The 27701-nt window shown below is 40.8% G+C and overlaps 1 protein-coding gene across 1 annotated transcript; it reads left to right on the top strand.

The window, feature by feature from the left end:
• On the top strand, positions 1-11704 carry LOC134454773 (zinc finger protein 235-like). The gene is made up of 9 exons (XM_063205935.1): positions 1-149; positions 680-772; positions 1262-1441; positions 1907-1977; positions 6333-6390; positions 6490-6610; positions 7763-8073; positions 9634-9691; positions 10073-11704. Exons 1-9 carry the CDS (start codon positions 138-140, stop codon positions 10807-10809), a joined length of 1641 nt encoding a protein of 546 aa, XP_063062005.1. The 5' UTR covers positions 1-137; the 3' UTR covers positions 10810-11704.
• The last annotated feature ends 15997 nt before the right edge of the window (positions 11705-27701 follow it).

Genomic DNA, 27701 nt, shown 5'->3' with positions numbered 1-27701 from the left:
TGAACACACTGCTTTCAAGATCATGGTCGTCTGAATTAAAAAATGTCAGCCTTAAATGGTTTGTTGAGCTAAAGCTATGGTTGGATTATATAATGGCCTGCAGTGAAGAGTGAAGACGTACAAGACAACAAGACAACATGGAGAAGCAGGTGAGTGAACGGTCTAGTATTGGGACGATTCACGGAATAGGGATTGGGATTGGAGACTGGTGGTAATGCCGAGTAGGCTATTCAGGCTACGTTTATTTACGTGGGCTACTGGAATAGCACACTGTACACCGTGTTGTATAGCCTGGTAGCATGTCATTTTTCTGACGCCTCTTTGGTCCGACGCGTCAATATTCAGAAAATTTCCCATTGATCCTACAGCCCACTAACACGAAATAATTAAATTAAACCCTTTGCTCCGACAACCCTAGTTCCGATCAATATTGCTGTTTGGGGTGGTCATCATCCCAGGTCGTATGTCCTGCTTTCCCCGGTGCCAAGTCAGCTGCATGACGAGCAAATATGCCGTCTGTCGGTCTAGTTGTGCCCTTACCAAAACCACCCCTAAACATAACCTGTCATTAATGTTGCCAAGTCCTTCCTAACCCTATCTGCCAGGCTATTGCAATGTTTCTGAGTTTTAAATGTGTGCCTTGACCAAAACATTTTCCAACCTGTGTGTTGTTCTGCAGGTGAAAGCTGTTTCCCAGCATGTTGATGCGAGTCACAGACAAGCTTGTTCTCACCTTGAGAAGGCCAGGCAGTTCATCACCGAAGCACTACAGGTAAGTCCATTTGCAAAGACTAAATCCTTTAAATAGCTGATGACAAACTGAACCCCTCGTTCTTTACCTGCACATTGAACCTCTTTCAATTCGTTCTCTTGCATTATTTGAATGCATTCAGAAGCAAGAGCCCCCTGCCAAGTGTGTGTGTGTGTGTGTGTGTGTGTGTGTGTGTGTGTGTGTGTGTGTGTGTGTGTGTGTGTGTGTGTGTGTGTGTGTGTGTGTGTGTGTGTGTGTGTGTGTGTGTGTGGACATTTTGGTCGGTCCTCACAGCCATTGAATATGTTGTTTTGTTTGTTTTTGATGGAAAAAAAAACAAGTACAAATCATTTAAGTGTGTAAGTCTTTTAAAATATGCTGGCCTGTCAATAGCCTATTCCAAAATATTTGGTTCTTGTACATTTTAATGCTTGTCTATTGGGTCCAAATGAAAGTAATCGTGTCTGTGTTTCTGTGTGTTGATGTATTTGCTGTTCATTCACTGATTAGACTGAAGTCCAGAGGAACATGGCTCAGCGCGTGTTAATCCAGCATCTGGAAGAAAGGGCGTCTGAAGGTGTGAGGAGCCTATCAGAGCAGGTGGAGTCAAACCGGCAACTGAAGCTCCAGGTCCATCAACTCCAGAAACACCTGGAGGACAAAGACCACTCACTAGCACAAGCCAACCAGGTGTGTGTGCGTGTGTGCGTGTAAAGGTGCATTTTGTGGGATTGTGGCTTGTTGAAACTTAGCTGCCCAGTGCCAAATTTGATCTTTTCATGAATATTTACTGAACTGAAAACTACTATTTACCTATTTACTAGTATTTCTAAAGTACAGGACGTTTTGCAGTTAAGAATGTCTATTTCTGGAAATCCAAAATGGCAGACATGGGGAAGATCCCCATTTTCAAGTAATATGAAGAGTGCAGATTTATGAGTCGTAATGAATACTTTGATGATGGTAATTGTTTGTATGTGAATGGGCAGCATGAATTCTGGAAATAAGCTACAAGAAATATTACTAAGTGGATTTTAAGGAAAACTGGTTTAATAATAACAAGGTTGATTAATATAATATTAATAATATCAAGGTTGTAACATGAAAAGGACATGGCAAATCAGTTTTTTTATTGTGTGTTTTGTTGTCATGCAGGCTATTTCTACCCTGAAGACTGAACTGAGGGACCTGCAAGAACAGCTGCAGAGCCACCAGAGTAGTCACGGGTAAACACACACACGCACGCACGCACACACAGACATGCGTTTACACACACACATACACATACACACACACACATTCACACACGTATTTACACACACACGCACACGCACACGCACACACACACACACACACACACACACACACGCACACACACACACACAGAAATAATGCATTTGCATGTGTTTGTGGCATTACAATGTCATTTTGTCACTGTGTTTTGGAGGTGGTGGGAGACTGACATTGAAGTTGTCTGGGTATTGCTGCCTGCAGTCATGTTTGGCCTTGGGGGTCATGGAGTGTAACCCGGCTCTCGCCAGATCTGTGGGGCCAGCTCAAACTAGTATCTCCCTGTGAGTGCACCATGTGGAAAACTGCACTATCCGCTCTGCACATGTGCACCACGCAGGGCTGCATTATCCGCTCTGCGCATGTGCGATTCCTTGCCCCGTGTTTTGTTAAAAGCTGGCCTGTAAGATTTGTGATGTTGGAAGCACACACTGGATTAGCCTACTCAGAAAGTCTGGTTCATTTTCCATGTTTTAATATGAAGAAAATATATTTAAAAAATTATTAAAAAGAAGAGACTACATCACTCCAGTACTTAGAGTATTGCTACCAGTGAGATTTAAAATTTAGTTTAAAACTCTTCTGATAGGGCCTAAGCCATTTAGTGACTTATAAAGTAAGTATATTGTAAATATGCTTTAGAAATATCATCCTAATAGATGTCTTAGGTCTTCAGAATCATCTCCTCTACTGGTTGTCCCTTGGGTCAAGTCTAGACAGGGTGAAATGGCATTTAGTCATTATGCTGCAAGATGCTGGAACCAACTTCCTGTGCATATTAGACCTGTCCCAACAGTATCTTAATTACATTCGAAATTAAAATCAGCTTTATTCTCTTCTGCCTTTGGCGATAGTTAGTTTCTTATTATCTTCTATCCATAACACAATATGGATTCTTTTTTTCTTCTCTTTTCTTGTTCTCTAGTCTTTAGCACATTGAATGACAATTATGTATGATAATGTGCTATGCAAGTAATTTTGATTGATAGATTGATTGATGATTTGTAGGCTATTTGTTAACACGAACTGACAAAACGCACTTCACACCAGCGCCTGATCAATATCTTTGACACATTATGAGACAAATTATAGGAAAGGAGGTGAAGTTCTAGTATAATGCTTAACCTGTGCGTTTCCCATCCACTTTTTGAGATACACTCGTATACAGAGGTGTAGCCAAAGCCTTCCAGATCTATGTTGCATCCAAAAAGTCAGAGTACAATATATGCACACACATCAGTAACACTGGTGCTGGGCGAAACAGAAGATATCTGAATGCAAATGATGAGGGTCAGGAAGACTGTTCTATGCTTCAGTGTTGTGGACATTTAGCATTCCCTTTCTTCTATATCTATGTTACACCACTAGAACCAGACAGTGCAGGCTGGAAACAAGCTGCTTGAATGAACAATCAATTGGTGAAAAGGCAATCCAGAAATCCTGTAGGTGGCACTAAAACATCTTGGCTGACAGTGTGAAAAACATTTGAAATCTGTACCAAGATGGCGGTGCCTGAGGCTTGCCATGCCAAACGGCTGAATGAGACATCTAGTGTTCTAGATATTTGACTTGGTCTTATCCTATCTATGGTCCATTCAGTATCTAATCCCCCCCCCCCCCCCTCCTTGGACTTGTGGTCAGGAATAAAACTTATGTCGGTTTTGAAATTTTGTCTCACATCTCAATACCTTACAAAAGCATGATTCAAATGTCATTTTCTCATTTGTCATTTTCTCATTTTGGGATGTTGAATGGGGAAAAGTTTCCTAAAAGTTTTTGTATAGGAGAGAAAGATATGTCAAACTCCACCCATCCAATGCAAAAGGAGCGTGCTCAAATATTAATGGGCCTTTCTCAAAACCTAGGACGGTGTCCTTCCAAGTGTATCAGCCTAATTAGTCACACCCAGTGATTGGATACTATTTATTAGTCACACCCAGGGATTGGATATTCTGTAGAGTTCACCAAAGAGTATCCAATCACTGGGCGTGACTGATTAGGCTGATACACTTGGAAGGACACTGTCCTAGGTTTTGAGAAAGGCCCTTAGTCTCCTAAGGTGACGTTGCCCCCTCCTTCTTCTTCTCTTTTTGTGATGTTTGCGCAAGAAGTACGCTACCGCCATCTACAGCGCTAAGGGAACTCCATTTATTCTCAACCTCAAGACTCAGAAGGTCTCCTAACCGAAGGTCTCCTAAAGGGGCGTTCACCCACCATCACATGGATCCTGAACGAGTCTGAAGTATCTTTCTCTCCTATACAAGTATTTGTGTTTGTGCCAAGGCTGACAGCAGGAACAGGAGTCGGTGAAGCACAAGGCTAGGATGTGAGGTTAGACAATGAGATGGACCCTGACTGTTCTCTATCTATACAGAGCCCTATCTCACGCCTTTCGTAAAGTCTTCACGAAAATAATATTCATTTTCGTGGTGCATTCACGTTATTGCCCGCCTTTCGTAAAGTCTTCACGAAAATAATAGATTAATTTTCACGCTGCCTATTCACTTGAATTGCCCCACTGCTGCTATGGTTATCCAAACGTCTGCAGGGGCGGGGAGGGGGTGCTGACAGAACACTGCTGATACACTCGGGACTCACTAATTCGATGCCCTTTCGGTACTTACGCCTTATGTCCCCTAAACCTAACCCTAACCTTAACCCTACTTAACCCTAAACCTAACCCTAACCTTAACCCTAACCTTAACCCTAACCTTGACCCTAAACCTAACCCTAAATTGCTTGTTTGAAATGTTTGATTACCATGTGACTGTAGGCTACCGAAAGGGCATCAAACTAGTGGGTCGCTAGGCAACAGTCGGGCAATTCAAGTGAATAGGCAGCGTGAAAATTAATCTATTATTTTCGTGAAGACTTTACGAAAGGCGGGCAATAACGTGAATGCACCACGAAAATTAAGCTATTTTTTTCGTGAATACTTCACGAAATGAGTGAGATACGGTTGGTCTACACCACGAGAATTACCGTATTTTTCGGACTACAAGTCGCACTTTTTTTCATGGTTTGGCTGGACATGCGACATATACTCTGGTGCGTCATATATGTTTTTTTTTTCGCCACCGGACTCCATCGGAGAGCACTATGTGCGTAACTAGGCCTATGTTGTGTTGCCTAATACCACTGATAGAAAAAATGTTACAACTTACCACAACAAAAAATAGCATTTACAATGACGACTGAATAGAAATATACCACCCAAAAGAAGTTAATATAGCCTACTGCTGAGTTCAAGCTGAAAGTAATTAAATATGCAGCCGAAAATGGCAATAGGGCAGCTGAACGAAAGTTTGCATGCAATGGAAAACTGTTTGGGGACTGGAGAAAAGCGGAGGAAAATGTGCATGTTGTGAAAAAAAGGTAGGCCTATCTGAAGATTCAAGGCCCACGTCTAGAAGAAGGGCTGAATACAGGACACATGTGTTCTCGAACAACGCGCGCGCTGCGAGTCAACGGTCTTGTTACGGGCTCCATGACATTGCCAAAGAAATAAATAGGACTTTTTGCGGAAGTCAGGGACCTTGTGGATTTATCGCGTTATGCAATGCAATCCCCTCTCGTGGATTTATTTGCGCTATGCAACGCAATCGCCTCTCTATCCGAGAATGAGCGTCTGTGTTATTAAAGACAGTCAGCCGACTTCCATGTGAAAATCGGTCATTTCCGCGAGTTTCTGACAAGCGAGCACAACGTGACACTACCATAGGCTACACAACATGGATGAAATCCCTCTCACCTTTGATACCGTCATGGGCTGAAGTCTCAGAAAAGGGGGTAAAGAAAGGCGTGCTCTGGAGACGGAACAAAGTTGCCTCGAACCCTCCTACGGTCCAAACGCAAAACAATGCAGAAAATTGAATGTTGTTCTGACTACAGGGCAACATGGCGCGTTATCACTGTTTCTTTTTCTTTTTGTGGTTTTATGGCGGTTGGCATCTTAGTTGGTGCATTACCACCACCTCTGAATGCGTTGCCACTGCTTCAGATGCTGGTTTATAAAACAATGCCGTCTTTGAGCAGCAGCTTACCATGCGCCAGCGATCACAACATAGATTCCATGGATAGAATAACCTTTCAAAAAATGTGCGATGATTAGTCCGGTGCAACGTATATATGTTTTTTTCATTTTCAAAATGCATTTTTGGGCCGTTGCGACTTAAACTCCGGAGCGACATATAGTCCAAAAAATACGGTAGACAGTACAGACTTCACTTCTGCAGCCATGACCAAACTTTGACTGTTGACCTTTGACCCACAACATTTCTGCCCCCTGCAGGACGATTCAGGAAGTGACTGAGTGGCTGCAGGATGACGAGGCCAAGCCCAATGTTGTGGTGAGCACACACACACACACACACACACACACACACACACATTCTGTGTACTTCTTTCGTATTGGCATTGCATGTTAATAGTCCCTGTGTGTTTTACAGAGAGCAGATGATGGTTTTCTACCTAGTGTAATTAGGGTTAAAGAAGAAGATGATGATGATGATGCAGATGGTGGTGAAGATGACACACATCTCAAAGGAAATGATCATGAATATCAGTGTGGTAAGTTTGGCATGCACACCAGGGTGCATCACACCCCCCATGATTTTAAAATAAAGAAACATTCTAACTGCTGTAGAATAAAAATGTTCTACCACATGAAAAAAAATAATTTGGACAAGCTTTCATCAACTTTGATGAACATGTACAGTACAAGACAAAAGTTTGGACTCCCCTTCTCCTTTAATGCATTCTCTTTATTTCCATGGCTATTTATAGTACATTTTGGATTTCCACTCTGCACATCAAAACTGTGCATGAACACATGTAGAATTGTGTGCTTCACAAAATCCTAGCTGTTGTCCAACAGCAATGCCGGTTGTCTATCCACCTGACGTCAACACGGCACAACTGATGGCCCCACACATTTCAATAACCTTCAACCACATTCAATAATCCATAACCTCTACCAAAGTGACTTCTAGGTATATCATAGGTGTCATCAAGTCAAAATTGCATTGCCAAAAGCCTGTCGGTCTACACCGCTGTCGGTCAACAAAATAGCTCACGTGGTTGGCTGCCAGTGTCTTGCCCCTACGCAGACACGCATACGATGCATCAAAGTCAGCTTCACTGGCCAAGAGATCTGAATGCCCTGAAGGTCAAGGAAGAGGTCATGTTGTTTATAGCTGAGCTCCTGGGAAATGGGGACCTGGAGAAAGAATGGGACTGTTTCTGCTTTCAGAGTTCTCTGCGCAGGGTTCCCACGGGTCATGGAATTTCTGGAATATCATGGAATTTCATAAAAGTTTTTCCAGTCATGGAAAGTCATGGAATTTTACCATTTTGCATGCACAGTCATGGAATATCATGGAATTTTCTTAACAGTTGTGTAGAAGCAATAACATTTTTGTTTGGTGTATAACATTGTTTCTCACTGGTTATACTACAACACTTCGCTTGGTTTTGCGCTGTAATATGCTACATTCTAGAATGCAATGAGCCCACTGAAGTCTGGCGATGGCTCAGCGTTGGCTCTTGGTGTGAAGATAATCTTCAGTTTTCACTCTTTAAAAAACGTTTAACGTAATTTCTTTTTACGAAAGTGGTCATGGAAATTCTGTTTTGTGGGTCTGGAAAGTCATGGAAAATCATGGAATTTTATATTTGACTTAGAGTGGGAACCCTGTCTGCGGTTCTCGTCTTCTCCTGTAGGTGGCGCCCCCACAGGACAGGCCTCCTGCACACCTGCAGAATACCCCACAGAGCAGACCACCTCCATGCCTACAGGAGGAGTTGTTGACTCCACCTCGCAGACCTTCATGTCAGCAGACATCAAAACTGACAACTCTTCAGAGCAGACCATCTCCACGCCTACAGGAGGAGTTGTGGCCTCCACAGAGGGAGACACCTTCATGTCAGACTCTACAGAACTGACCTCCTCCACGGCAGCAGAGATCAAAACTGAAGACCCAACAGAGAAGTCCATCTCCACGTCTGTAGAGATCAAATCTGAAGTCCTGCAGGTAGAGTGGTGCTTCATTCAGGGTTGCCCTTCTCTAACCCCAAAACACACATAAAGCTGCGTTGAAGTTGCAAATTGCAACATCACAAACACCTGGAGGTAGGGCTGAATGATTATGGAAAAAAAATCACAATGATTTAGATCAGAATTGAAATCACGATTATTCAGCAGAGCCAATGGTATCGTTATGTAGAGAGTATTATAAAATCAGTTAAGTAATGCCATACACCCGTCTCCAAAAGAGTTGTCGCCTATCCATCTGTTTGGAATAACAGCTAATACCTGACTTTCAATTAATCACTTGGCTTCAGAAGTCACTCATATGAAAGCTACAACCCTCCCAAATGAAAATGTATGTACAAAAGTAAATTTCATGCACCAAAGAAAGATTGACCCCTTAATGAACACAGACAGGGCAGATTTTCACAAGACAAAAGTTTTGTCGCCTATCGAACATAATGTGAAAATGAGCAGATAAGTCACTTCAAAACACTTCAAATACGCAGATCGGGTGACATACTTAATCACCGATTCACTCACACTTCTCCAGAAAAACAACTTTGGCCTTAGGTGTATGTTTAGGGTCATTGTAATCATGGAAAGCAACACGATGAAAATCAATGGAGTTCAATGAGAGATGGTGACATATTTGCTATTCGTAGAGCAATACATGTTTAACTTCATGATGTAATCAATTATAAAAGCCCTCACACACCAGCAGCATGCATGCATGCAGCTCCACATAAGAGCTGTATCCCTCCCATGTTTGACTTTAGGCACCATGTATTTTTTCCAAATTCTTCACCTTTAACACCAAAGAAGTCTCTCCGACTGTCCTGTCTCAAAAAAGCCAGCAAAGAGTATGTCAGGCCTAATTCTGACAAAAATGAAGGCTAATGGGACTCCTACTCTGAAGTCAAGATCCCAAGATCAACCATTTTAGAACTGATAGCATCAAAACTGTATGGTGTTGGAGATGAAGAATGTGAAAAAAGAGAAATGGTGCATAAAGTGAAACATGGTACGGATACAGCTCTTAAGAGGAGCTGCATGCATGCTGCAGGTGTTTGAGGGCTTTTATCATTGATTAAATCATGAAGTTAAACATGTATTGCTCTACGAATAGCAAATATGTCACCATCTCTCATTGAACTCCATTAATTTTCATTGTGTTGCTTTCCATGTCGCTAAGCTAGTGAAAGTCAATGGATCTGTGTAGCATGCTACATGCTGCAGTGATCCATTGACTTTCACTAGCTTAGCTACATACTCCCTCTTTTAACTTGTCTTAAAGCAAGACAACGGCTTACATGAAAAACCACCTTTATAAACCCTGGTCAACGATTTTAACACAAAATAGTGGCATACCCCTTTCAGGGCTGGTATAGTTGGTGTAGTTAAGTCGGGTCATGTTTTTTTTTTCATTTAATACAAGACATGATTGGTTGAGCCATGTTTGAATGTGTGTGAGAGCTGTGGAGATGCTGCTTCCTCAGTATCTTTAGCTTTAGGGAAAATGAAAATGTTCTTGTATGATTGTAATATACATTATTTTGTCCAGGAACACAATGAAGAATCTGAAGTGACTGTGATGGAGGGAGATGGAACAGAGAGACAAGGTGCAGAAAACCCCAAAAAGAGTATGAGGTCACACACAGACTGTTTTCAAAAGCTGCCTAATGGTCAGGGAGTTTTCTTGTGATCAGAAGGTTGTAGGTTTGAAAATTGGGCAAGTAGGAATATTATGGCATTTCTCCAGGCACTGTGATCAATACCCTGAACATAAATAAATGTAAGACGGTTTGAATAAGAGCATCAGCTAAGTGACAGATTATGTTAAATTAATTTGAAGAAGAGATATGATTTACTTGTATATATTCTGGCCTTAAATGTATGTGGGTCTGGTTGAAACAAACATGAAAAGGCGTTATGGGTATGCTTTTGTGACTGATTTGTGTTTTCTAATCATATTATTTCTTTCTTTTTTGTTGGGAGGATAGGAAGAGTATCACCGCTGCAATCATCTGCTACCCAGCTCATTGACACAAGACAGAAGAACTACCACTGCCAACAGTGTGGGAAAACATACTTAAGGGCAAAACACCTACGACAACATCAGGTCATTCATGCAGAAGAGAGGAAGTACCACTGTGGACAGTGTGAGAAACATTTTTCATATCCAGGAGATCTCAGAAAGCACCAACGCATTCACACTAGAGAGAAGCCCTACCACTGTGGACAGTGTGAGAAAAGCTTTTCACGGGCAGAACATCTCAAATTACACCAGCGCATTCACACTGGAGAGAAGCCCTACCACTGTGGAGAGTGTGGGAAATGGTTTTCACAGGCAGGAAATCTCAAAGCGCACCAGCGTACACACACAGGAGAGAAGCCCTACAAATGTGGACAGTGTAGCAGGACTTTTGCACAGCCACAAAATCTCAAAAAGCACCAACGCATTCACACTAGAGAGAAGCCCTACCACTGTGGACAGTGTGAGCAAAGCTTTTCACGGGCAAAACATCTCAAATTACACCAGCGTACACACACAGGAGAGAAGCCCTACAAATGTGGACAGCGTAGAAGGAGTTTTGCACAGCCACAAAATCTCAAATTGCACCAGCGCATTCATACAGGAGAGAAGCCCTATGAAAGTGGACAGTGTGGGAAGAGTTTTTCGGTGTCAGGAAATCTCAGAAAGCACCAGCGCATTCACACTGGAGAGTGCAGACTTTAAAGATGGATTCTATTGATGTTAAAAGGTGGGGATCAACTGAAAGAGATGGTGGTGAGGGCAGTGTTTGTACCAAACTCTATTAGGTGCGTTTTCAACCTATCTATCCTGTGTTTTGTTTTTTTCTTGCTTGCCTTACTAAAAACTTTTCCAGCAGTTCAGCGTATTGACAAGTGAAATTAACACACTAATTGTAATATCAGAAGTCATGTCAAGTCTGCGTTTATTGTCAGTTTCTTCTTATGCACAGATCATACATCATACAGATCATATTTTTTCTTAATCCCTTGCAAAGGCGCAGTGGACATACACAGGACTGACATTAACAAGACGTACATTTAAGTGCAACACCAGGGCAGGGCGTAAACTCTAGTACACTACCATCCTCTATTCGCTGTAGATCTTAGACGGTATGTACATGCATTTTTCTTATGTTGTAATTGTTGTATTTTATTATTTGAAAGTCCAAAGTTGTGTTTTGATTCAATAATGGCTGTGTATTTTGTGTGATCTGACATATAACTTGGCGGATGGTGTATGCTTGTCCATTCTATTATCCAATCTCCTGTCCTCCCTTCTGTGTGCGCTTTTAAGGTGACTTTCTTTTTTTGCATTTGGAAAGCTGAATAGGGAAATGTCCTCCAACAGTTGTTGTGCTTAGGCTGACCGCAGGGAAACTTGAGAGAATTGTTTTCTCCACAGAGGCGGGGCATTAGCTAAGTGCAAGTCCACAACCATAAGTCGAGGAAAGGAGTTTGGATAATGGAATGGACTGTCTCACGGGGAGAAGAGGGGTACATTGTGCCTAGCTGTGTCACAAGAATGTAATTACACACCTCCCTAGTGTACAGGCTTCTGTTGAAGTCCAAGAAGTAATTGCAGTGTGCTTATATTACTATGAGATGTGTGTGAAGGGTGTTTGTTTTTTTTTACTATCGGCCTAATAAATGCTATTCAGCTGGCAGTCAATGCCTTATATGGAGATTTCAGCCACACCATTTTGGTCTATGGTAAGGCTCTGGGTATCTATTGGCTTTTGTATAGACTGACAATCTACACAATACTCTGACCAATTTCACGACGGCCTTCTGGACTTTCTCGAATCATTCATGAATTTGAAAAGGAGTTACATCAAACACACACTTTCATTAAAAAAATAAATAAATCTGTCACCCCTTCCCTCTTTCACAGCAACAACAGTTTTCTTGGATGTAATGATATTTTAGACATCTTTACCATTCATACCAATTGGTAAATGTCATATGGATAATTGAAAAGTTGTCATGAATATTCAAGATGGCAGCCGCCACTTGTAAGATTGTCTGATAGGTGATGGGTCAAATCAATAGGTTTTCATTATGCAGAATTCAATTTTTGAACTTTGGAATTGACCTGAAGCTTCCTTTTATCTCATCTATCTATCTATCTATCTATCTATCTATCTATCTATCTATCTATCTATCTATCTATCTATCTATCTAGTGATATCTTATCACCAGGGCTTCGAACCGGTTCAAGGAACGAAAACGAAAACCAGAAACTTTTTGTATTTTACAGGGAACAGAAACGAAACCGGAAACGTTATTATTTTTTATGTTCTGGAACTGGAACACTTATTTAAAAATAATGGTAACCGGTTAATACCGTTCCTCAAACAAACAAAAAAAGTCATTATTTGCCTGCGCACGTTACCATGGCGGCTGAGGTTCACGTCCTGTGTGACATCAGACATTCTCTGACTGAATGGAGAGAGAGCTGTAGATTACAAAGTCTTCACTCCACATCTTAATTAAGAGAAACCACTGTCATGCAAAAGGACAGAGTTTGCTTTGCATTATTGTAAGACATTGCAGGGAAGCGCGTGCAAAGCGCACAGACAATGTTCGGCATTATTGGGCATCCATGGCCGCTTCAAATATGCACAAACTCACAATGTCCATCATACTGCTCCCCGTTACCCAAGTCAGCGTGGAGCGCACATTTTCATCATTGAGGTTTATTCTCTGCTTCTCCGCTTAGGTCGTCCCTGAATGACAAAATTCTGGAGGATATTCTTTTCATCCGCTTGAATAAACAGTTTTGAATGTAGGCTCACTCATTTGCACTTCCGTCTTTCTTTTTTAACGTTAGTTAGGCCTATGGCGAGTAATCAGCTGACAGGAACGAAATTAACCGTTCCGGGAACAATATTTTTTGGTTCTAACCGGTTCGGGAACGTCAATATATTGGTGGAACTCAGAACCGGAAACGTTATAATTCCGTTTCTGTTCAGAACGGAACGTTTGGAAAAAAATAACGGTTCAAAGCCCTGCTTATCACTGCCTCTTTTAAGATGGCAGCCCTATGGCCAAAATCAAAGTTAAACTGTCAAGACAGTAGTTTCTATCTACTTTGTTAACATGTGATCTAATAAATGTAACAATTCCTATATCAGCAACAACTGAATCCTTTGATGAAAGGACATGTAATAATAGAGTGGATGTTTAAGCACAGCCAGGACACACTGGCAACACCACTGCTGTGAAAGTTGGCATGGAATTCAGTGCCAATACACTCTGAATAATGCCATAATTTCTGTCATCAATGTGCTGTGGTGATGGTTTAGTGGTAGTGTAGTTTAGTGGTAGTGTAGTTTAGTTTCCTAATTGCTATCTAATGTTAGCCCCACATCCATGTAGTTTACATTAGAGGTAGATGTAGAAAGTTAGATGGCTAGATAGTTAGGCCGAGCCGATATACCGGCCAAAATTTGCGTTTTTTTAAGTGTATCGGTATCGGTTGATACACGTGTGGTTTTGGCCGATACGCATTATTTATTATTATTTTATGTTATGTTAAAAGCACCAAGACACTTTATTTTTGTAATACTTGATTATTAGACATTACTTGATTGTTAGAGTGGGTGTTTAAATGTTACATGTTCTATTCTACCTCAATTTGATAATGTTAAATAATGTTTATTTTTAACTTGAGACCTGGAATATTTGTTTTTTTTTTTACCCATATCGGCCTCAAATATCGGGTATCGGAAATCGGGTATCGGCAAAGGGTGATGAAAAAAAAAAATCGGTATTGCATCGGCCATTAAAAAACCTGTATAAGTCAACCCCTAATACATACTACATATGAAGTATAGAATGAGATAAAAGGAAGCTTCTGGTCTATTCCAAAGTTACAAATTTGAATTCTGCATCATTAAAAAATGACTGATTTGACACCGATATCACCTATATCAGACAATCATACAAGTGACCGCTGCCATCTTGAAAATGGCGGCCATCTTGAAAATAGCTGCCATCTTGAATATTCATGAGAACTTTTCAATTATCCATAAGACATTTACCAAGTAGGAGGAATGGTAAATATGTCTAAAATATCATATTATATCCATTACCATATAGGATCGCAGTTTATCTAGAGAGGTCATAACCATGTTAACTTCTGGGAATTGGTTGCTCCGGAAAAAAAATGGCGGTGGGGTGAAAATCGCTCGAAACACATAGAGATGAGTGGGTGACATTTACTCAATTTCCATGTGAAATACTAAGAAACATATTTCTGAAACAACGGGAATCTCTTCAGTGACTGTGGTTTACACCAAAGCATGTTTCTGTTGTGAAGTATGCTACAGAATTTTAAATTAATTTTAGAAAAGTACCATGATAAGTCTTCACCCCAGACGTTTGTACAAAAGTCAATGGGAGAGAGCTAAACTACAACCCCTACAGACAGATTCCCATAAAACATGCTTATGACCGCTCTAGATAAACTTTTATCCTCTATGCCATTACTCATAAGAAAACAGTTGTTGCTGGCGGCCATTTTGAAAAATGGCTGCTGTGGCCACCATGTTGACAATTCACGATGGCTCCATATCCAGTTCTTTTTAGAATGTCTTTGGCTATATGTGTATCAATGTTCATGCTTGTATCACAAACTCAACGCTTGTTTTGCTTAACTGCTGCACTATTATTATTTGTTGTGAAGTTCGAGTAGTTTGCACGGTTGGGAATCAATGTACCGTTTTGTTCTAACATAAAGCATCACATGCTTTTATTGTGAAGAACAGCCAAAGGGGGGCTGTGTTGGAAATGTAACTACTATTGTTGCTGGCTTTCCATAACCAGCGTAATGTCATCATCCAGTCTCATCTCTTATGCCCCCTGCACACTACATCAAAGAAGGTGGAGCTAACAAGTAGTGAAGATCAGGTCCTTTATGGGAACCATTCTGGAATGAACAGGCAATCACGTATGCCACTCTGGAATGAACAGTAGCCGTGGGGCACCTAAATTACGCCCTTCTACTTCAGATCCGTGGGGCTGTAGTGAAATGCTAACAAATTTATGGAAAATTATTAAAAGGTCCTCAACCTTTACCATAGCAATAACTATGTTCAGAGGTGCAATTCTTACAAACAAGAATATTTATTTGCTTTAGTTTGGTATGAATTTATTATTCAATTATCCATTTAATTTTTGCTATTTTTCTTGTGAGAGCCAATTGTTTTAAAACGACCTTTCCCATAAAGGACAGCAAGGCAGCAGCCAGGCAGTGGCCTAGTGTTCAAGTTAGAAGCAGAAACCCACGGTAACTAAATATCTCGAGACAGATTATTTTCTCCCTTCATGAAAAAGTATAATTTAACCATACAGCATTTCTTGACATCATCAAGATCATCCAGCAGTTTTGAATAAACATACAGTAGCCTACCTTACATGAGTATTCATACCCCTTGAACATGTACACTGGGTTTACAGGGATATCAACATAAGAACCTTTTTTTTATTATTATTATTTTTTTTAAATAGACATTTCCCCTAAATTACAGCAAGGCAGCAGCCAGGCAGTTGCCTTGTGTTCAAATTCGAAGCAGAAACACATAAGCTAACTAAATAATTCATCGAAGTCATAGATCATTTTGTCCCTTCATGAAAAAGAGTTTATTTTAACAATATAACATTTCTTGACATCTTCACAGCTATTGGTAAGATCGTTCAGCACTTCTGACACAGACATACAAAGTCCTGCATAAACATCCATACCTCTTGAAAATGTTGAACTCACATTCAGACACATTACCTAGTTAACACTTACAGGGATATCAAAAAAACAAAAAAAAACAATTAGAATCAGAAACATACGATAACTGAATTACTCAAGGCATAGATTATCATATTGCAAACAACAAGATTGTATGTTGACAATACAAGATCCTGCAGTTTTAAGAATACTGTGCCTTTCACCCCTTGATTTTCTTAATATTTTGAACTTACATTCATATATTACACTTAAACAGGGACATTATCAAAAGAATATAGTTAAAACTATTTAATCATTGCAAAGCCCTGTTAGTGTCCTTTTCACAAACACACAGTACCCCATACTTTAGATTGGTAGCATCAGCAAACTAATGGCAAAACATTCTAAAGTACCTTTCAACTCAAAAATAGACATAATTGATGCGCACAGGTCTGTACATATTTACTGAGGTGTCTGCAAAACAACATTTCATCATTATTCCAAAGCCCAAGTGTCCTCGTCACATCACCCACATTTCTCCAGTTCATTAAAAACAGTCATCAACTGTGCTCAGAGAGCGCAGCAATGCACCAAGGAAGCTGTTTGTTAGAGCATTCAACTATGTCACACCCTATTTTATTTGTAGTCTTTATGCCTTCTTATTGTGAAATTAGAAACTGGAGTTTCAAACTTAGCCCTGTCAGCTAATGAGTTACATTTCATTTGGGCCAATTTCGCTATAATGTAATATTTGTAGCGTGCCGTATAAAGCACTACACAGCCCACAGGTCCAGCTGTCAGTCATACGTCAAATAGTTGCTGTACATTAATTTCATTCTATCAGATATTCATACGGAATCGTTTTCATTATTTGTGAAATAACTACTTTCAAGCCATTTAGGAACAGCTTTGTTTGTTTCACTTAGGGCTGTACTGGGCAGTTTTGGAAAAAATGTGCATCACGGTTTTCTTCATGAAAATTGATGATTGACAATTTTTTGATAAGCGACGATTTCCCCCCAAACCTTAATTTTTTCTGACGAAAAGACAAATTAAATTCAAAAATGAAATAAAATCATGAATTTAAATTAATCTCCACCCAACTTTTCCATTTCAATAACATTTGTATAATTTATAGTTTATATTTTCCAAATAAGAAAAAAATGCAGCATTGCAAAAAAATACTCGGGTGCAGGCCGTCCCAGTAGTGCCAGAGATTTTTCAAGGAAGGAGGGTTAAAATATAATAAGCAGCTGTTTTGGGCTTTTTTTCAAGACACTCCAAAACAGCTTATTTCTCATTCTACGCCTGGCAACATTAGGTCAGCTGTGATCTAGACTAGCAAGTAAAGTGTGGGACAGAAATGAAACAGACTGAAGAGCCACAAAAAAAACAACAGATTTACTTGACATTGTGTGAATATTTTCTTTGAATTAAAGGCCAAATCCAATGTAGAAGATATTTTGTTCGGTAGTTTGTGTCATATGGCGATGTACTTCGCTCCTATTTTGGTCGCAAATCATTTCAAACAGCAATAGAGCATTGTATCGATTGTCTGCCCATTGCATTTTTAAGCTAGGCTACTTCAATTGTAGCCTATGGCAAAACTCATAAGCAGCCTTAACAGCAGTGCAGCTGCACACACAGTTGGGATGGTAATTAAATACAGTTAAGAATCTGAAGAGTGCTGTAGCCTGATAAAATAGCACCACATACCTGTAGAATTACAAAGCGGATTCCAAAAAAGTTGGGACACTTGGTATTTTGTGAATAAAATCAAAATGCTGGCATTTTCAAAACATTCAATATGTTAATAAGGTAGAGCATTGTGTACAGACAACATATCAGTTGTTAAAACCAAGCAGAATGATTGTTTTGGGGTACTTATGTGATCATTTAAAATTTCGTCCTTGCAACAAATTCCAAAAAAGTTGGGACAGGGTCAATAAAATGCTTTTTATGTTGGATAAGACTAAACACAACACAAGGGAGGAGACTTAACATTTAAATACTTTGACTGATGGCATGATTTTATTTAAAAAATAGATATTTTGATGTGCGAGACATGATTTCAGCAGCTCAACTGATAGGTGTGTTCTTCGACTTGTTTACCTCTTGTTATGCTTAATACGTGGCATATCCTCACTGCAAGAAAACCATTTTGTCACCTGTTTACTCTTATGATGGAACCACACTGTTGGAACATAGTAGAGATTGAAATTTGCCATCATTATGGGGCAATATCTAAAGACTGTGCTCCAAAATATAATGCCTTGGTAGCTATGTATGCTGTTTAAAGTCTGAATATATCATTCAGACCTCATTTTAATGCTCTACATGAATAAGAAGACCATAACCAAGGCATCTCTGCAGCCCTTTACCATCATATATGCAGTATTTCAGACTGACCACTAAATCAAGCTGAAGTATTAATTTTCTTCATAACCTGGAGGGTGCATGACTCCATGATTTTAAAAAAGAATTAAATATTTTCCATTCTGTAATCAGAGGACAGTTTCACATGTCTCTTAGGTCCATCTAGAATGAGCTTTGCCACTTGCAACACGGTTTAATGTCTGCATCATGTGCCTTAATCAAGTGTTGTGTTCATGGTCATTTTTTCAACAGCTGTCATTGCTGGAGTGTCATAGTTTGCTTATTGACGATGGGTATGTCATGATCTCATAACTCGTGCAATGATTTCACAGAACTCTACATTACAGAAATAGGCCTTATATGCCTGCAATTTTGAGAATTCAATCTTTCTGTGTAATAGATCAGTAATTTGTCCCTCAAAATCTTCGCTTCTGAGTGCCAAAGCCTCTCTGTGATGGTATTTTATCTGTGCATTCATGTTGGCAGTCAATATAGTTCCTTTCAAAATATTCCTCCTTGTGTTATTTTTAGAATTATTCAACTATTACAACATTTTTTGGACCTGTCCCAACTTTTTTGAGATTTGCTGCATGGGTCGAATTTTAAATGACCACATATTTCCCTCAAAACAATACTTTGCCTCATTTTAACTGTTCCTATGTTGACCTTGTGCCATTGTGCATCTTATGCATGGATTGAATGTTTTGAAAATGCCAGCATTTTTATTTTATTCACAAAATACCAAGTGTCCCAACTTTTTTGGAATCCGCTTTGTATGTTTTATTTAACTTTGTGAGATCAAAGGTAGGCTAAGTTAATTGAAATGTGTGTCATGATTCATCCATGCCATGTGGTTTCATCATGTTCCACTCTAACCAGCCTCTTTAGCACCATTAACCAATTCTTTTTCATCAGTTCAATCAACATCTTACATTGTGTTGACATTCCCTAGTGGAAAAGCAACAGTGGACTTGGAGCAGAGTTGAAATGAAGAGTGACACAAAGTATGAAGTTGACGCACGTAGCCTAGTACTGTATGAACAAAAAAATGAAAAAGTGAACCTTGTGTAGGTATGAGCCGAGATCTAATTTCAGCTCTGGTTTCACTCAACCAATCATAGAGCAGCATTGCATTTCAGAGTGTCATGATGTGACATCATCAAACAGCTGGAGGCCCACCCTTATATGTACTGTATATAGCAGACATTCTCTGCATGTGCCTTCTGACCTGATGCCGTTTCAAATAACTTTAGATGTGCTACACTGCTAAGGTTTTTCTCCAGTATGGGTTCGCTGGTGCTTTTTCAGACTTCTTTTTTGTACAAAACCCTTTCCACATGTAGTACACTGGTAAGGTTTTTGTCCAGTATGGGTTCTCTGATGATATGTGAGATAACGTTTGTCTGCAAAGGCCTTTCCACGTGTGCTACACTGGTAAGGTTTTTGTCCAGTATGGGATCACTGATGAATCTTAAACTTGCTTGACAGTATAAAGCCTTTTTCCACATACACTACACTGGTAAGGCTTTAGCCCAGTATGGTTTATCTGGTGATATTTGAGAAAATGTTTCCAAATACGCTACACTGGTGAGGTTTTTCTCCAGTATGGGTTCTCCGGTGAGCCGTTAAGTTTGCTGACCATGCTAAGGCCTTTCCACATGTGGTACACTGGTAAGGTTTTTCCCCAGAATGGATTTTCTGATGGCAGTTTAGTCCCTTCATGTCTGCAAAGGCCTTTCCACATTTGGTGCGCAGGTGTGGCTTTTCACCTGTATGGGTTCTCTGGTGATCTCTGAGAGTAGATTTGTCTGCACACTCCTTTCCACATGTGGTAAACTGGTAAGGTTTTGTCCACTATGGATTCTCAGATGACGTTTGAGACTTCTGAACAGTCCAAAGCCCTTTCCACATATGCTACACAGGTGTGGCTTTTCACCTGTATGGGTTATCTGGTGATCTCTGAGAGAAACTTTGGTTGCAAACTCCTTTCCACATGTACTACACTGGTACAGCTTTTCTCCAGTATGAACCCTCTGGTGACGTTTGAGAAGCCTTTTACATTTAAAGGCCTTTCCACATATGCTACACAGGTGTGGCTTTTCACCTGTATGGGTTCTCTGGTGATCTCTGAGAGTAGCTTTGGCTGCATACTCCTTTCCACATGTACTACAGTGGTACAGCTTTTCTCCAGTATGAACCCTCTGGTGAATTTTGAGATTCCATTTACATTTAAAGGCCTTTCCACATGTAGTACATTGCCATGACTTCAAACCACCTGTAGTTCCAAAGGCCTTTCCACTTGTAGTTTTGCACATTGTCCTGAATTGCTTCCTTTGTGGCCCCCCTGCAACAACAAAACAAAACAGTTACCAAAACAGTTCTGGGCTACGATTCTCGAAACCTTCGTTGCTAACTAACTTAGCAACTAACGACTCAGGTGCGACAAAACTGTTTCTGGAACACTTCGTTCGGACTTACAAAGTCCCAATGTTTACAAGTAATGTAGTTAGTCGTTCGTCCGGTGCTGAAGCGAACGACTCAGGTGTTCCTGCAAAATGAAGTAGGGGCTGTTCGTTAGTACTACTGTCGGAATTGGAACGAATAGCATGGTTAGCCTGTTCACCTTTGTTTTGGGATGCACGTCACTCTTGCTCGTGGTTTTGGCGGGTTCAGGCAGAGTTCAAGCAACATCAATTGATTACTGCCACCAAGTGCACAAGCCTCTGACCCATACTACACCAAAATGTCTATAGTCATGTTACGAACAGGGCTGAAAAAACCCACACCAACACGGTGTTCAAATATGGGGAAAAAAATATTGTCCAAATATAGTAGGCCTAGGAAATTCCATATACCACAATCATGCTTCACGAGCTCCGATCAATCAAAGCGGCGCCAATAAAAGACCCGTTTGATTACCATCGGGATTTGAACCCACACCAAAAGCAGCATCTCGCATGAATGCAAAATATTTAACCACTCACCTATCTCCACACATGACGGAATGAATAGTATATTTTAATTAAACTCCAATAAGCATAGGCTACATGGAAATATGCTACATGTAGGCCTAGTTGTTATTATATCCCCGAAACGCGGAGCGTCAGGGATGTAATGGTTTTGCGTCCGCCGCCGCGTCCGCCGCCGGGTCCGCGTCCGCGTCCGCCGCCGCCGCGTAAGGTCTTTCGTGTTAACGCGATAACTTTTGAACGGATGTTTGGATTTGTCCCAGATTTTTTGGGTGAATGCTCTAGGACAGGTTCATGAACTGATTCGAGTTTGGAGGTCAACACTTTCAAGATGGCTGAATTCAAGATGGCCGAATTTTTGTTTGGTCCATAACTTCTGACCGGGTGGATGGATTTGTCCCAGATTTGGTGTGTGAATGCTCTAGGGTAGGTTCATGAACTGCTTCGAGTTGGGAGGTCAACACTTTCAAGATGGCTGAATTCAAGATGGCCGAATTTTTGTTTGGTCCATAACTTCTGACCTGGTGGATGAATTTGTCCCAGATTTGGTGTGTGAATGCTCTAGGGTAGGTTCATGAACTCATTCGAGTTTGGAGGTCAACACTTTCAAGATGGCGGAATTCAAGATGGCCGAATTATTGTTTGGCCCATAACTACTGACCGGTTGGATGGATTTGTCCCAGATTTTGTGTGTGAATGCTCTAGGGTAGGTTCATGAACTGATTCGAGTTTGGAAGACAACACTTTCAAAATGGCGGAATTTTCATTTGGCCCATAACTTCTGACTGGGTGGATTGATTTGCCCGGTAACACCTTATTTTAATGGTTCACCATTTTAGTGAATCTACCATATTAGGTACAGTGTAATAACCAATGTAACAATATTTAATACCATTTAATACTAGTGTAATACCACTGTAACAATATTCAATATCAGGTACAGTGTAGTAACGAGTGTATCAGTATGCAATACCATGTAATATAGTGTAATACCAGTGTAACAATATGCAATACCATGTAATACCACTTACGCACAAACACATGATGTAAGTAAAAAAATTACATTGTATTAAATATTGTTACACTGGTTATTACACTGTACCTAATGTGGTATATCCACTGAACCATTAAAACAGTATTACCATTTGCCCCATTTTTTGCTTCATTTTCACAATAGTCGTTTAATTTTAAGCCTATGCGCGTCATGTCACGTCTGTATATACGTTTACGAAATGGTGGACGGGAGTGGTAGGAATGATGGGGGACTGGAAGCGTCGCGTTTCGGGGATATACCTTAAGCAGTCGAAGGCGACTGCACAGGCAGTCTAGTTATGAAATGCGTTGTTCACTAGCTAATTTAAAAAGGCCACCAGTGTGCGGTGATCCTTCTCGTTTTCCTTGCTTTGTAGGCTATATCTTGGTCTACAATAACTCCAAACTACATCATAGGCTACAACAAGTTCAAAAATGGACATTATGCAACTGCATAGCCTGTTGGAATAGTGCGTAATGGAAAGGCACTCGGAAAGGCGAGCGTGATGACAAGAACTGGACACTTCTTCGCGTTAGTTCTTATTTCATTATATTCATATTCTTCTTTTCATTTCAATTCTACTATTGTAATAAAAGCCTGTCACAAGCAGCCGGCCAATAGGCTACTCTTAAAACAAATGTTGTTTCAGCAGTGAGCACACTCCAAATAGTGCCATGGCCCATGGCGCACGAAATGTCCGTTATGTAGCCAGGGGGGTGAGAAACACAGCGCATCGTGTCCTTATTTCTCTCTGTGTGTAAATTGGGCCATCGTTTTGTCTTTGTAAAATGCAGGTAAAAACCAGTTAGTTACTTGGCCTTAATGTGACTGCGTGTGTGGCTGCGAGGCTCGGATGCCACAGTTCCACACGCGCGCACAACAGCACGCGTGGATCGGCCAATTTGCGCACGCAGAGAGAGGGTGAAAAACAGTTGCGCAGAGGAATAGGCACCTGCGCTTAATGTAGCTTACTGAGGGAATCGAAATCTTGTAGACACTGCAAACACAGCCGCGATTATGCCTTCGCACTTATCATGATCTTGCTCTTCAGTCATTGATGGCGATAGTGATGTGTAGGCCGACATTTGGTTACTGCATTTAATCGGGTGGATTTTGGGGATATGATTGTGTTGACAGGTCTTTTCCGACGTTGAAGGACTTTGAATGTGCCATGTTTACAGACATTGACGGCCCCTTCCATAGGACTACTTCATCCATCCTTCCATCCCTTCCTGTGCATCTTTAGGCTACAACGGCAATAAGGGCAGTTCCACCTTAGCTTACGTTGTGCGTAAAGACGTGCTGACTGGGAATGACAAACATCCTGATATGTTTCTCGAGCGTAATTTCAGTTATCATTTCAAGCAGCATTCAGCCTACTGTCCAATATGTGTGGCCATGACCTGTTGAAAGTGTTGCGTTGCCTATGAGCGTGAGAATGACTTCACTTGCCGTTCTGGGAAAAAAAGATGTGAAGGGATTATAGGCTTGGCTATACTTCTTTCACTGTGGATTGAACTCACACCACTAATAAGGAAACGGCAAACTTGTATGATATTCCAACATTTTAACCACTCACCCACCAACTGTGCTTCCAAATTAGTGGTAGGTTATACAATAGGCTATTAAACCAATTAGGCCTATACAAAACACAAGTAAAAATAGCCTAATGCATGATGGATTGTAATGTTGCATTTCATAACTGCAGTTGAAGGGGTGAATTCGGGGGCATGATTGTGTTGACAAAGATTTGTGGACTTTTGATAGTGATGTAGGCTAATTACTGCATTTGACAGGCACTGTGGTAGCGTCACTGCTTTGCGATAAATGCACCCGAGCTGAGGCGAGACACTCCGAGCATTTCCGACAACTTCATTGTGCGTCTGAACTTACTTGGTTGGAATTTCATCGGACTTACTTCGTACCTACATCGGACTTTGTTGGTTTGAGGCTTTCGAGAAATCATAGTTGTTGGTTAGTTGTTGTGTCGGACTTCGTTCGAACTTCCGAAGGCTAATTTTGGTCGGATTCCAGAAACCCACCCCTGTTTGAATGATAAATCATAATTTTGTTTTGTTATTTATGCCACAAACCTGTCTACTTGTAGGGGTGTGCAAAAAATAGCCACGACAAGGTAACTTGTTTTCACAATATACCACATCGATTCATGACACTGTATCACAATACTTATTTCTAGGGATGTCCCATTTTGCCTTTTTTGGCGATATCAGACATGTCCATTTTGTCCAACTCTCAATTTTCGATTCCGATAGGAGCGGATACCGATGTCAATGGGGCACCTAAGTCTCCACCCCTTCCGGGCACCTTATGGGGCTGGCAACGGAAAAACTTTTGACTGGGCTGTAATGGACTGATCAAAGCTATTTTCCGACCCACCTCGCATTTCCCCGTCGATCACACACATGCTGTGCCTCAGAATTAATAACAACCAATGGTGTGCTTGTTGACTTCACTTGGCAAGCGATTTTTGAGTTGTGAGTGTGCAAAAATATGTAATTATTTGGACTACACAACAGACGTCGCATGTCCGACGTGCAGCCACTTAAGCCATGGTGCAGCGGTAGGGTTGGTTGTGCCTCGGTTCACGTCAGATATGCGAGGCGCAAGTGTAGTCTCCAACACAGTTTTGCACAAAAGCTAAAATAACGTTTCTTGCGTGCAGAAAATGAGTGGTCTTACGACGCAAATCCAAACCTTTCAAATTCACTGTCATCGTATGTGAAATCCGGAGCACATGCCAAACGAGATGAGGATTTAGCTTGACCTGCTCCATTAACTCGCATTCAAAATTTTGCGAGCTCCTGCCCCATGGATCGGAAGTAGAAGGGCGTGACTTAGGTGCCCCATATATGTGGGTTCTTTTTATATGAGGGATCAAAAATTCCAAGCAAGGTTTTGATTTTTTAAGCTTGGTGGCTATTTAGCAAAAATATGTTGTTGTTTTTTAAAGATATCTTTTGGATGTTTTTTTTTTTTTTAAAGATATTTTTTGGATGTTCTTTTTAGTGACAGGACAGTATGAGAAGTGGGAAGCGAATGGGGAGAGAGATGGGGAGGGGTCTGCAAATGACCCGAGCCGGGAATTGAACCCGGGTCGGCCGCATAGCAGACGAGTGCCCTACCGGTCGGCCACGGCAGGGCCAGCCAAAATATGTTTAATGTTAGACAGGCCACGCCCTCCAAATGAAGCAACACCGCCTGCGTTGCTTATGGTCAGGCCAAGAGGAATGTAAATATCATTTCTGATCTCCAGACAAATAGGGAACTCCACCCACTTTGTCAGTCACCAGCCAACCAGTAGCAAACCTAGGGAAGCGGGTCAACCAAGCGGATTACGAAAGGGTAATTGTTATGCTCTTGGTCAGACCAAGTATCGATCGAGATTTGAAAGTCAATGGTAATCACGCTAGTTCAATGTTCAGATTGCTAGTTCAATGTTCAGTTCTTTTTTTAGCTCTTTTTTAAATTATTTTCAGAAAGAGAATATTTACAAAAATAAATCTTCAAAAATAATAAAGCATCAAAATGCTTTCACCATGCGAGATCAAAGGCTAGACTTAAAGACATAGGACTTTACATAAGACTATACGTGAAGAAGGTGGCCAGCACAATTTTTACACACGGGGGAAACATTTAATATACACTAGACAAAACAGAACACAGATTCTGATGCAATCAGTGGGACATTGCACCTTATTTACAAATCAATTTTTCCATGTGAGATTTGATGAGTAATGATCCTAGTAAGGGATTTCCAACAATGGTGCATAAGAAACAGTGATTTACACTTTGCCCAAAGTGCACAAGAAGACCCCCACACACCCCCTCTTGTTGGAAGAGCCATTGTCAGTGGAATTTGGTCCCTGAAATCCAATGCCTCAATGTTTGTTGACCACTGTATGAAACCATTTGTTTGTTCTCTAGCTCATACACCAGGGACTCCATTGATTATATAAACAAACTGAAATGACAACTCTACCTAATAGTGGTATTTTACTTGCGACCTTTGACGTCTCTAGTCTATAGGCGAATATTCCGCAAGATGGCTGTATTATAGAGGCTATGCAGTTGTTTTACTTTATGACAGAACCCCTGCGCTAAAAACCACAAATTTGTACAGGTCAAAGGGACAGCCTTGGGTAGCACCATGGTACCCAACTATGCAAACCTGTACATGGGATCTTTTTGCGAACCAATATGTGTTGAATTCAGAGGTAAATCCACATTAAAAGCCTTTTACTGCACCAATGCTTCATTGATGACATCTTTGTCACCTTTCCGCAAAATAAAGTATCCGTAAAACAATTTCACCACTACCTGAATTCTGTGGAAAAAGTGGTGTAAGTGGTGGAGCGCCACGGTGCTCTGGACCCTTTGTACCCATCTGTTAGCCATGTTTTGGATGCTTAATGTCTTGTTTCTAATTCATCTTAAATTACCTTCTTATTCTCTCTACATGAGGGTAGAGGTGATGATATAACAAGTTCCGAAGATTTAAAACTTTTAGGTCATACCTGTGCGAGTAGGGACATGTTGGTGAGGTGCCTCTTCACTGTCTTCTGTAGTTCTTGTTCCTCTATCACCCATAGGGCTCCAGACTAACTTTTTGCACTGGTTGCACTGGTGCGCCTAAATTTTTTTTTTTAGGTGCACCAGCACAAAATTTAGGTGCACCCAAATGTTCACCCCATAACACACACACACACACACACGCATGCACGCACCCCAGCTTTATAAAAATAATAATAATAGGCTAATAAAAAAGCAATAGGCCTAATAATATAATAATACAAATAATAATAGTAATAATAGTAATAATAATTAATGAAAGACCTGGAGCCTTCCATGTGCTAGAGGCTAGTCTTCCAAATGTGCTCCTCAAAAGACATGACAGTAGGCTACATAACTACCACATCCTGGCTACAAGTAGGCCTAAGCTAGCCTAAGCTTTAATTTTCAGCACTAAGTCTACACACAAGCACAGAAATGGATGGATGGATGGATGGATAGATAGATGGATACCGGTAGATTGCCTAGATATTTTTTCAAACCCTGTTAAAAATGTCATGATTTTTAAAATCGTTAGACACTAATAGCATATGTTTACAGGTGAATTGGATTTTGTATTTCCCCGTTTTTGAACGCTCTCCCTCTGCATGATGATTGGGTATCTTAGCAAGCGCTATGATGAATGGTTGTGGTATCTTAGCAAGCGCTATGGACAGACACGAGAGCACAATTCCGTGCGCGCTTCCCCCACCTCTCTCTCGTGCTGTCTCAAGGTGCATGAACGATGGCTTGCCGACAGATATTCAGTTTGGAGTCGCTATCAAAAAACTCTCACTGAAGTCCCGAGAGACAAGTCTGTCTGTTGTTTGGTCAGCTCTGCACGCGGTTGAAACTGACCATTGTGTTTATATGTATCTGAGGTGAATTGGGTTTTGTATTTCCCCATTTTTGAGCGCTCTCCCTCT

Source organism: Engraulis encrasicolus, chromosome 1 (genome assembly GCF_034702125.1).
Source record: "Engraulis encrasicolus isolate BLACKSEA-1 chromosome 1, IST_EnEncr_1.0, whole genome shotgun sequence".
Classification (NCBI taxonomy): Eukaryota; Metazoa; Chordata; class Actinopteri; order Clupeiformes; family Engraulidae; genus Engraulis; species Engraulis encrasicolus.
The sequence above is the reverse complement of the archived record's forward strand: the minus strand, read 5'-3'. Positions and strand labels throughout refer to the sequence as shown.

Coding starts and splice junctions, on each gene's coding strand:
- LOC134454773 (XM_063205935.1), top strand. Junction 1,442..1,906: donor CACTAGCACAAGCCAACCAG/GTGTGTGTGCGT, acceptor GTTGTCATGCAG/GCTATTTCTACCCTGAAGAC. Junction 1,978..6,332: donor AGCCACCAGAGTAGTCACGG/GTAAACACACAC, acceptor TGCCCCCTGCAG/GACGATTCAGGAAGTGACTG.